The sequence below is a fragment of the Enoplosus armatus genome, chromosome 22 (assembly GCF_043641665.1).
Source record: "Enoplosus armatus isolate fEnoArm2 chromosome 22, fEnoArm2.hap1, whole genome shotgun sequence".
In the NCBI taxonomy this organism is placed as follows: domain Eukaryota; kingdom Metazoa; phylum Chordata; class Actinopteri; order Centrarchiformes; family Enoplosidae; genus Enoplosus; species Enoplosus armatus.
In genome coordinates, this window is record NC_092201.1 from 16,238,301 (window position 1) to 16,250,727 (window position 12,427).

Genomic DNA, 12,427 nt, shown 5'->3' on the forward strand with positions numbered 1-12,427 from the left:
CAACCTGCATGAAAATATCCTGAGCATATATTAATGTATATTCATACTCAGAACTTACCAAGTATTTACCCAAATATTTCTAAATACTCGTTCTAACACCTCCTCCGAATGCTCAAAACTCAGCATGAACGTAAAAATTCCAACTTCGCTCCCCATTTAGTAAACTCTTACAGGATACATGCGTGCAAGCTGCCACTCTCCAGCACAAGTCTCATGCCACCACATGGACCAGCAGCAGTGGCGTACAGTCGGCTAGCGTCACTAATGGCCTCTCTCAGTGGCACCACTATGTCTCTAAAAGAAGCCCAGACTGCACAAAGAGAGGGCTGCAAAGGCAGACAGACACAGTGGAAATCAATGTCAATTGTCAATGCACTTCAAGGTCACATCATCCTAGTAAAAAGGCTAAAGATTTCTGAGGGAGCCGACGCGCCTCACAACTGTTACTTTAGACGGAAACTGAAATTGGGGCATTAAGTATGAATAAATGTATAATTAACTGCATTTTCGGAACCGTTTTTGAATTTTTTTTTCAGAGCCAATACCAATTATTAGCATTCAAGGAGACCGATAAACGATATTTGGAACCGATATACATTTGTAGTAAAAGTGAAAATCTTTGTCAAAATGTGTAATGTAAACTCCAGCACGAAACTTTAAATGCCTTAGAGGTCTGGGGCTATTTTGGCTTTTTTTTGAATACTTTTGATTTTGCCTTTCTACACCACTCTAAAGAATATTTACCATGCCAGTGTTTGGTATCTTTTTCCTGTGCACAACATCACCTGTATGACCTGACAATTATTCTCTCACTTTGGCGTGCTGTGTCAGCATGTCGGACTCCAAAAAAACGCACAAAACACAAACACGCTCAGTGAAGCATTTTAAAGGTGGCGTGAGTAAGGGTTCCGCGTCGACCTCTGCAAAAGTGCTGAGAACGTCGCGAGCAGGGCGAGGGTGACACCCCTGCCGCTACTGAGGCGCGTGGATATACCTTGCGGATGAGATTGCCCACGAAGGTCAAGAAAGGGCGAGTGCAGGGGTTCAGGAGTGACAGTTTCGGACAACGCGTCCTAAGGCTCTCTTGTTAAACACGTCGTCAAGCGTACATACCTGGCCAACGTGACGCTCTCCACCCTTCTGACATCTGCGCTCGCGCTGGAGCCGCCGCTGGGCGTGATCTTACCGTATCTGGGAGATCTCAGGCTTGGTCAACCTGGACTCCCTGTCGCAGGCCATCATTGTCCCTGACATGCTCGTTCAAATAGTTCCAATGTAAATTGTAAAATGCTATTCTCAGCCAGGTTTTTGTTTGTTCAAGACTTTTTTTTTTTAATGGTTTGTCTCAGGTCTTGATTCACTCATCATTTAAAACCTCTCGGACGGAGTAGCAGTCACCGCTTGATTTGTTTTCTGCCAAGCACTGTGTCTGAGTAGGGCCCAAGTAAAACCAGCGCACATCCTCATCCCATCATGTTACAGCTGTATCTGTCAGAGGTTGTCACCGTCAACGCCGCTTCAAAGCAAAACCTTCTCTCTCCATCTGCGTCCGCCAGGAGCTCAAATCAGACGTGTGTGTACATTTTCTGGCCTGTTCGATTCATCCGAGGTGCTTCCTCCTGCATCCAGTCCGCAGTGACAGGACAAAGAATACACCGTTCAACAGCGGCTGTGGCCCTGAAAAGTCTATCTCACTCACTCAAGTGTTTGCTGTTCCAGTTTACACTTTTTTCCTTTTTTCGAGTGATATTTTTAGGCATCGAGCACACAGTGACCTTGTTTATTTTCTGTTTTCTCACAGGTATAAACATTTCCTACAGGACCTGGCTGCCAACACGAGTCCAGACAACCCGGAGTTTCAGCAGATTTCAAGTAAGCGCCCTTTTTCCGATCGCGCTGCTGCTTCAATAATCATTTTGCCGCATTTCAAGGAAACCGTCTGCAGATTAACCCCCGGGGCGTTTTCACTGCGGAGCGACGTGTCTGGAGCTGCGCGCCAAACTGAGGTTGATGCTGTCGTCGCCTCTTCCTCCTCCAATCTGTCAGGACTGTGGTGGTTTTGTCAGTGACGGCAAACCTAACAACAAATGATGCATCGCTAGTCACAGAAAGGGGGAACTCTTCCTACCTGTGACGAGCAGTTTGGAGAACAGGAGCGTTAAGCTGTACAATTATAGAATGTAAGGCCAAATCCTCCAACAGCAGGAAAAACTAAAAAAACAAAAAAAAACACACCCCGAACTACCTGTGAAGACTTTCATCGCACCAGTCAGACTCATCACAGTGAGTCACAGTGAAAGACAGCCCTCGTTATCTTCATTTGAGGAACAAAGGGAAGTGCTCTCTATCCCTTTCATTCCTCATTTGTTGTTGTTGTCACAGCGGCGCTCGGCTAGCAGGGAAATGAAAGCGAAAGGCAAAGCTCAATATGCGTGTAAGTTCTAGTTTGATGTGGATTTTGACATAATTAATTGGGAGCGGATCAGAGGATATTAAGCGGGGAGCTTTATTAATAAATAAAATCTTCAACATCAACACGGATCCCGATAATGACTAATTTCAATCGTCAAATAAATAGCGAATCTGACTCAAGAGCGAATGTACACAAGGAATTATTTATGTGTATCAATTAAAATCTCATTGCTGGTATGCTGCCTTTGCTTACAAATTAAAACAGCCCCTGACTCTAAGATGAAGGTACATATCTAAATGTGCTCCACCATCGCCTCTTCCTCTTCTCATTAGAGATCCTTTTTTTAAACTCTGCTGCTTTTTATTGGGGGTTGTGTGTGTGTGTGTGTGTGTGTGTGTGTGTGTGTGTGTGTAAAAAAAAAAGTTCCTATAGTCAGCCTGGTTGTATTGTAAAGGGAATTATTTAAAAAAAGAAATTCCAGACAAATTATATTGTATCTGATTAAGCAAACTAGCAGATAGAATCACAAGAGGCTTTGTTGTTGTTGTTTTCTCTTGTTGTGCTGCTGTGTCGGTTTTGCTTGCCCCCCCCCCCCAAAGTTTCCCTTTTTCCCTTACAGTGCATTCGGCCTGGATTTAATTGTTGTAATTGCAGTGCTTCAGGAGTTTTCATCAGCCCGCTTTAATATGACACTCTTAGCGGCGTAGTAACCATAACCAAGTCTGACCTGACCAGAAGCAACTCTCCCAACTCTGTCAGAGATTTAACAGCAAAAGTTAACCACCCCCGTCCCGTGGTCAAACACGAGTCTAAATAGTGAATGAATGGAGTAAAGAGCCGTGAGAAGTCTTCAGAATGTCTAATGGGCTTGATGTATTATTAATGCCTCAGCCGGAACTCGGCCCAAGAATACCGCAATTAGGAGTTTGTTGTTTTTCTAAAGCAGACAATAGAAAATATTCCAAACATGTGCAACAAAGGGAAAAAGTCTACTCGGATGTCTTGTACATGGTAATTGTTGTGAAGTTAAGTGAGCCAATTAGGCCGTGATTATTTTAGTGTCGAGACAAAAGCAGTAAAGTTGAGCTTGAAATTAGAACCCATCTCTTTGTTGTTATTTTGGACGCGTTAATGATGTGGTTTTAAATGTTTACAGCAATTATCATGGCTTGGCACACAGTGATTGTGATTCTGTCTATTTTGAAGATTTGCCCGTTTGTTTTCCGTGGGCAAAGACTTTTTAAAATCTTTTGTACAAATAAAGTAAGGAAGGTAGTGCAACTTAAAGGTGCTGTAAGCGTTATTTATTTATTTTTTGTTAAAGTAAGTGTTAAATAGCTCCACAGTCCGACAGCCGTCACTGAAACAGAGTGTTTGATCAGTAACATAGATCTCGAGTCCCTCCGCTGCGCAGTGAAATAAGTGAAAATACATTTTCTGGCATCCTGTTCCCACTTTATCCAATCAGGAAGGGATTCACGGGCAGGCAGCAGAGCTACGGTGTGACTGACCGTGGCTGAACAGGCAAAGCTACCTTTTCATGGCGCTTACGCCACCAAATATGCTAAGCTAATAAAGACTACTGAAGAAAAGAAAGCTGCTAGAAAAAAGAAAAAGGAAACCCGCATTTACATCGGTGTGACCCTTTTGATCGCTGGAGAAAAACAAACGTTTTGAAGGGGTTGACAGTAGAGTCAGTCGAGTAGTGTGTCAGCGAGGCCTACACCCTACTGGGTCGAAAGCCAACGCATTGCAGTATATAAGTTGCCCAACCCAAATTTCACGTAAGGTGGGAGATACTAGTGGATCATGAGTTCAGAATTACTATGACAGACAGTAGTTTTGACTGACTTTAGTCCTCTTCAGGCAGAAATCTGGACCTGCATTATTACCACCAGGTACCACTCGTGTCAACCACAACAACCGGAGCTGAAATTTGTAGGAACAAGTGTTCGTTGTTTAGTCAGTAAAAGCGCTAAAGCTATGAACTATCAATCCACAATTCCGAAACCAAGAAAGGGAGCCGAGGTGGGAGTGATCTGGTATCGTGGAAGCGCTTTATTTATCCAAAAGAGCTGTGCTTATTGGGGGGGGTTAGCAAGCTGTTGTTTGCGTACAATTACTGCACTGACAGCTCAGCTGATTTGCAGGAGGGCAATGTATTATATGGGCTGCGGGGGCCACCGCGGCGGAGCCCAGCATCCCCCTAATTAATATGACCACGCTCAGGCCGTCCCCGCACGCACATTCAAACTCGACATGCAGCCCGGCCCCACTCAGCAGACCATCAGGCCCAATGAAAGTGCACAGCTCCGTTAAGTTCCCTGCAAGAGCTCGCTGATGAAATGAAGCCGAGTAAGGCTGCGTTGCCGAGTGGGCTCCCAAAACAGAGATTCCAACCCCTTCAAATGCCTCTTCCTGTGTAGTCTGTGTAGCATGTGGCAGGATGCAAGAGGCTTTATAGTGTGTTACCACAAGAGGAACACTCATCATTTTCTGTTTTGTCTTGATATTCAGATCTAAATTTCCTATTAAGACAGTTGCTTTAGTTGAGGAAAATGTAGTAGTAGAGAAGTGAATGGGAGAACAAAGGCCTCTGGCCGTACGCGACCAGGGACGCTGCATGTGTCTTAACCCCCGAGGCCCCTCCGTCAACATCAGAGGCTGACCAATAAATTGGCCTGAAATCGAGCTCAGTTCATATCTCGGTCACGTTTCTTAAGTCAGTAAGAGAAGGCGAATGTTGGGCAAAATATGGTGAATCTTAGATCGTAGGTCGCAGTGTTGATTGGCACCCGCCTCAGAACGCAGCATCGATCAGCTGTAGTCAACAGAGTTTATGTACAGAGGAGGAACCAAAACCGTATCTATGTGTAAGACAAAAGAGAAAACGAATACATTTTTTGACTTCAGTTTCTCCCCACCCCCTTTTGTCACTAAGTTGCACTGCAGTGTTAAGGACACGAAAGCACATATTTAAGCCACTTGATCATTTTGATTGTGTATTTTTATTTTTTTTTTATTTTTTGACCGTGTGGAGAAGCCTGTGCAAGACATTAAGGCACACCAGCAGTATTATACTGAGGCTGTGGTGAACTTACAGAACCCCTTGGTGCCCACTTTGCCAGAGGACTGACTCTGCTTCTGAAAGCTAAGGTATAACGATCAGAACTCGGCATGCGATCAACCAAGACGCAAACCGTCAGGGGTGGACGCAAGACTGATGTTTTCTCAAACCTAAAACCATACACCTCGCGTGCGATTTGGCGTCTCGGTGCGACGACGGGCCAATGATGAGCACGCACACACCCGCAGAGCAAGGCATGGAGTTCCCCGGTGATCCACGGCTCGGCTTTGACTAATTCATTCAGACAGCGGCCGAGCCTCATGGCGTGTATATATATATATATACACACACACACACACACACACGTATGTATGTGTTGTTGTTCTGTTTTACTTGTGAACACCTAGTGGCTTCACAAGGATAAAACCTGTCCTCAACTTAAAAAATTGATTTGCTTCATATAGAACAATCTGGGAATTGTCGGGTCAGATTTGGCTCAGAGTCTTGTAGGGGATCAAAAGCTCAAAAAGAGAACTTTCTATGGTGAGACCTCCCTGTGAGAAAGGCCTACATGCTGTAAACAAGTTGAGCTCAACTAAGGGGCTCGGGCGCCTAACACGTGAGCCAAAAGGAAATCTGATTTAAAATCGAAAACAAAGACGTGAAATCAGCTTTTGTCGTAGTCCACTTTATGTAAGGTGAGACCCAGGTGAGGTCCACACAACAGGTGGGCGCGGACTTAACTTTTTTCAGTGCTATTCATGTCTATACAACCAATGTGTTCATCACTGAAATGATGAAATGTATTAACAAGAGCACCATTCTTCTTATTTTTGCTCTCTGGATGTGCACCAGATGGATGCATATAACTTTAAACTGTATTATTATTATTATTATTATTATCATATTATTACTCAGAAAGGAGTGTCCCCCACATGCATGGTGATACAATTTTTTATTTTTTTTTTGTATGTGTGTGTTTGCTGCAGAGGCGGCGACTGCGCTGTGCGAGGCGTCCCAGCGTATCCAGAACAATACCCGGTGCCACGAGAACCACCTGCAGCTCCACCGGGTGCAGAAACTGCTGAAAGGGCGAAAGACGAAGGTGTTGGCCGCAGGTTAGAGCCTCTGATCACGTATTCCTTTCATCTCCTCCAAGAACCACCTCCATCTCCTCTCTGCCTCTCTCTGCATCTATCGCTCTGTGTCCTTTGGGACACATTGGGGGTGGAGGGGGGGGGGGGGGGGGTGGTGGAAGCAAGAGGGAGTATAGATAAACTGAAGGGAAATTAGTAAAGTATGGAGACATTCTGAAGGTGCTCGCCTGGGTTGCTTTTAATCAATGGAATTCATTAGGCTTTCTGCAGGAAATGAAAGTATTTTGCGCATCACTCTGAACCCACTATATTAATAAAGCATTACTGCTAACTGTTAGCGAGTACATGCGCTACATCCTGCCTTCCCTCTCGCTCGTTTATTTCCCCTCTTCCATTGTGGTTTCCTCTCTACTTGTCGAGCGGTGGCCCTTTTCTTCCTGCCACTCCCCCTCCTGTTGTTTGTCTGGCCTCCTTGTTGCTCGGCTCACCCTACCAGTCTCCCCCAGGACCAATTAGAGCCCAGCCTCATCTCGTGGACCAGCAGATAAAAAGGAAGCCAAAGTGTGTTTGTGTGTGTGTGTGTTGCTGGATATGAGTGATCGCATTTGTGCACGAAGCCACAAGTGTGTGTGTGTGTGTGTGTGTGTGTGTGTGTGTGTGTGTGTGTGTGTGTTTGCTTGGATATGCAGGCTTGTTTTTCGATGTGTATTTGCGGATGTGTTGGTGTAGGCTGGGAGCGGGCGCTGAATAGCAGCTCATCTCTCTAATGCAGATGTGGGAAGTTTCAAAAGCTTCCTCTCATCCAAGTTCTCAGGCCCCTCGCAACTCCGCCGGCTTCCTTTCCAGCCAATAAAGCCCCGGTCCCACCAGGCAGACTTCAGAGCAGCAGCAGCAGCGGCGGCACCACCACCACCACCCCACCCCCTCGAACCCCACACCAACCCATTCTCCTTCCTCCCCACCAACACCACCTCTAATGTGGGTGAAAGAAAAGCTCTGCCTTTTATAGATGAGAGGCGTCGGAGCCCCTCAAACATATTAAGTAGCTCTGTAGGAGATGAGTGGGGCGATTGTGAGACACAAAGCCTGAATCAATGGGACATCGATACGGCAGACAGTCGGCCTGTTTCCCTGGAAGGCCACAGATTTGTGTCTGCCTGCCTGGTCTTTCAATTTAAAACAAAGATGTCTCCATCTTGTTTCACATAGATTTTTTTTTCTCCCAATTTATGTCCCTTTACTCTGCCTTGCATAGTAAAGGGACATAAACTTTGTCATGTTACCACCGCAAATTAAAATGGTACGTATTCACCCCCTCCGCCATGAAAGCCCTAACCAGGATCAGGTGCTACCAATTGCCTTCAGAAGGCACACAATTAAACCGAGTCCACCTGCGTACAGTTGAGCCTCAATGGAAAGACAGCCGTTCCGCGGAGGCCCCAGAGTTCGTTCGAGAACATCTCTGAACAACCAGCATCACGAGGACCAAGGAGCTCACCGAACAGTCCGGGGATGAAGCTGCATTTACATCCCAAGCTTTGAAATATCTCATGGAGCACCATTAAATCCCTCGTTATGAAATGGAAAGAATAAGATAAGAGTATGGCAGCAAATAGTAGTAGCAAGTAGCAGATCGGTGAGGTAGTAGGGGGGTCCTGGTTATGGCGGGCTTGCTGCAGCTGTTGTCTGGTTTATTTATTTCCTTAGCTTTTATCATCAATAGCTAATATATTTAAATTCCCACTGGACCTTGTCCACCTGTAAAATACCTCCATTATTGTGCAGTCATAAACAAAGTGAAAGAAGCCTGTTCACTCTCCAGATTCAATGTTGCCAAACCTGAGTTGCCCCCATTCTGCCCTCTGCTTCTTGTTATTCCTCTGGCCTCGAACACATCAGGAGGAGCGCCCTTTGTAGATGATTATTTCCTGCCCCACCTTACTCAGCCCCCCTACCTGGTCCGGCCCAAAATACTTTGTAGTGGAGCAGAGGTGCTCTTTGACAAGGGGAGCTGAAAGGCCTGGACATGGAGAGCAGTGCTTGGCACTTCCTGCTCTTTGAACCTGCTGCCGCCTCAAAGCAATGATGGTCAGATGTAGGCAGGGGGTCTCGAGAGAACCTGGTCCACAAAGAGACTCCTGGCACAGAGCATATCCAGCGCCTTTGACTCTGTCAACCGTGTCTATCGGGGGATCTGATAGGGGATCTGTGATTAAAACTTTAAAGGTTAGGCAAACCAGTTCAAAAGTGGCACTGAATTTAGTTTGAATTACCAGAAAACAGTTAAGTACATGAATTCATTTGAATGTATCGTTTCCACAGATAGGAGTCAGGTATTAAGACATTTGGTTATTGTCCGTGGTGTCAGTACCTCACTGAAACCACAGGACCGGCTCTGCAGATGCGGACCCTTCAGCACACACCTCCTGGTCAGACGTGCAGTTTGAATAGTGAAAGGAGCGGAGGGAGATCCCACCACGTCTGGAATAATCGCTGCACTTGATGTCTACTGAAATGCATCCGTTTCAGCACACTGGACACTGACAGCATTCTGGTGCTTGAGCAAACATGTAATACATTACTGCCCATGCATGGATTCAAACTGATATATTCTGTTATCACAGAATGATGCTAGGTATCCAACTGATGTTAATTACATTGTATGGCTGCTACAGCATACATATCTGCTGTGTATACCACTCACAAAACCCCCTAGTTTTGCAATAATGCGACAGAATACCGTTCTGGTACTTGCAAACATGAACACACGCCTCGTCCTGCACCTTGGCTTGTTGAACAAGCGACCAAACCAGGGGTGAAATACACCGCTAACATCAGTTTGAAGGCAAGAAAGCTAATTAGCTGCTCGGTCGCCGCACGCTAAACAGCATGCAAACCTACCTGCAAATGTCACTCGGGTCCTTACTCTTCAATAGCGCTAACAACATGCCGTCTGCCCGTGACACGTAGGCTACAGCGCAAGTTTGTTTACTTTGTCTCTTTGTTCAATACGGTGTAACACCAGCACTCTGGCAGCCTCCCAGCTGCTGTCAATCAAACACCCCCCACCAGCCGGCCGAGGTGAACGGGAGCGTTTCTGATATTTCCCTTTCTTTTAATCATGAAAAACTATTAACATTTAAAAAGAAAACAACAACAGGATTTTTGACTATAAAAAAAAATGAAAATGCCTAAATGTGATATCAGTTGGACTTTTAAGACTGCACGTCCACACAGTGAGTCAACATCATTAATTAGGACCACTGTCAATTCAGTGTTGGCGTCAGGGCATAATCAGATATGCATGTTTATCATCAATTGGACATTTTTCAATCAACAAATAATGAATATGTTCACAGTTTGCTCTCGCAGTGACGCGGCGTGTATATTATATTATCCTAGAGGCGTTTTGGTCACATTTTCAGGTCAGAAAGTTACAATCATTTTTCCTTTTAACGATACACTCCACTGATTTTACACACACACACGTCATTTTACTCATCGTGGTCAGCACCACTCAGTCTCTGAAAAGAGAAAAATTTACCAGGCGGGAGAAGTCTAATTGTGCACTTTTTGGCAGAAATGCACCTTGAGGTAGCGGTTAACTGGCTTGTGCCTTTGACTTTTTAGTCAAAGAACCCGATTTTTTTTTTCTGATGCAGTTCGTACTAACGATTCATTAAGGGCAGTTTCATGCCCATCCAAGCTGTGGGAGTGCTCCAACTGTGAGTCACCTGACGCCGTCTATGGGAAAAATGAATGAGACGTCCAGGACTACTTCTGGAACCCCCCTGAAACTCCACGGGAAATGTAGTGTGCGGTGCTTTAGGGACAATAGGGACCAGAAGTCAAGGTACCTCCGCCCCAGCTACGTCAGCCTTGACCATTCCTAGTGCTGCGCCTAACGATTATTTCAATTAGGTCAATTAATTTGCCCATTTGGTATTAATCGTGTATGTAAGGAAATGGTGAAGAATGCCCATCAGAATTTCCCAGAGACACATTTAATTGACATATTGACATATTAAAATAGCTTGCTCTTTCCAACCAAATGTCAAAACTGAATGGTATTTAGTTTACTGAAAACTAGAGCTGCAACGATTCACCTATTTTGATAATCGATTCATTGTTTTAGTGATTTGCTAAAAAAAAATGAAACAGTCTCTGAGATGTGAGGATCTGATGCATTTCTTTCTCATGCATTATTAGGGGATTTGGACCGTGGGTTACGTTAAAACAAGCGATCTTAATACATCTCCTTGGATTGTGGGAAATTATAACCGCTATCTGTTCACTATTTTCTGACATTTTTTTAGAGAGAAAGCAACCGATAAACGATTCACACATTACCAAAACTGTTGCCTAATAATTGACCAATCGTTTTAGCTTTTCAATGTGTCTCTCGCAAGGCCCTCATTCAGCAGACAGACCCAGAGCCACCCAACCATCCCACTGGAGTCCACGTCCTGGCACTTGTACCTCTTAGAATGATCTTAAAGCCTTACATTCAACTTAGTAAAACACATTTCTCCGCAGTTCACTTATTTGTGAGAGTTGGCAACAAGGATTAAAAAAAAAAGCCCCAGGTCTGTCAGTTAATTGTTAAAGAGCTGAGTGGAGATCTGTTTTCTGATATATTCAGCATTTCCTGAACCGAGCGTTGAGATGACAGGCCTGGCAGAGCGGCTATTGTTAACAACATTAACATGGATACTCGCTCCGTGCCTTTTTTTTTTTTTTAAAGGGTTGTATAAGGCTCAAACATGGTTCTTATTTATATTATATTTAATAGAACGATCACAACCACTGCTCCAATCTCCTCACAACACCTGAGAGAGTGTCACGGGGTGTCTCTTGACTGTTTTTCCACTTGAGACCCATGGCATTTTAAAAGCAATTTGACCCCCGCCTGGCCCTGCCACTTAATCTCAGTGGGCTCGTCTGTAGCTGAAAATGTCCTCCCCGAGCCCCAGAGGCACAGCTCCGGCCTCTCAGACTAGCTGCAATCACAGGAATACTGGCTGGGGCAATTACAAAAACACACTGGACCCAGGCTGAATTTTCATCTTATCTATCCAAATGTCAGCCTCTTGCTTATTAGCTATCATCAAGCTGCTGCCAATCATCGTGAAAGAGATGAGCTTTCCCTCAGCAGCCACACCCGGACATGACTACCTCCCACTGAGTTCGCCTTAGATTTCCTCTCGTCGTCTTTGCTCCCTTCAAACAGCCTTCCTTATCTCAGTTAGTCTCGTTACTCTTGTTCTCCGCAGTCCTGTGATTTGATGCCGAGGACACGGCGGTTCTTAACACTTTTTACGTGGACATAGTGATGACGCTTACACCTGCGCCGGTGGTCAGTCGGAGTTGTCCAGGTTTGTGGTTCTAGCATTTCAATGAAATAGCATTTCATCAAATCCGAATCCTTTCGAATCCCTCATCGAATTTTAATCTGGTTCATCTTTCGACATTTGCAAGAACTTTGAGTTAAAAATAACTAAACCTGAAAGATCTCCGGTCACCTTTTGTCGACCGAGAAGGTAGAAAAGATCTGAGACTGGTAAAAAAAAAAAAAAAAAAAATCTCAGCCTAATTAACGTTGACAACATGTAGCAAAAACCTGATCGGGGTATATATACATATGTGTGTGTATATATATATGTATATTTAAGATACAATCAAACAGCCTCATTATAACCCTCCAGTACGTTATTAAAAACAAAAATACAGGTAACAGTAAGTACATATTGCTGAATGGCAAAGTAGAATAAATATTATTTCCACCGTGTTTAGCCTCTGCAGCTGTAGCACAACCTCAAAAGATTTGATGAGGAAGTTTTCAAAGGATTC

The 12,427-nt window shown here is 44.6% G+C and overlaps 1 protein-coding gene across 1 annotated transcript in view; it reads left to right on the top strand.

Moving 5' to 3' along the window:
* Window positions 1-12,427, top strand: part of arhgef39 (Rho guanine nucleotide exchange factor (GEF) 39) — a 36,469-nt gene that overhangs the window by 16,733 nt on the left and 7,309 nt on the right. Inside the window, exons 5-6 of the mRNA XM_070929216.1 lie at window positions 1,802-1,872; window positions 6,470-6,598. Of these exons, the coding sequence (XP_070785317.1) occupies window positions 1,802-1,872; window positions 6,470-6,598 (200 nt within the window). The remainder of the gene's footprint in view (window positions 1-1,801; window positions 1,873-6,469; window positions 6,599-12,427) is intronic.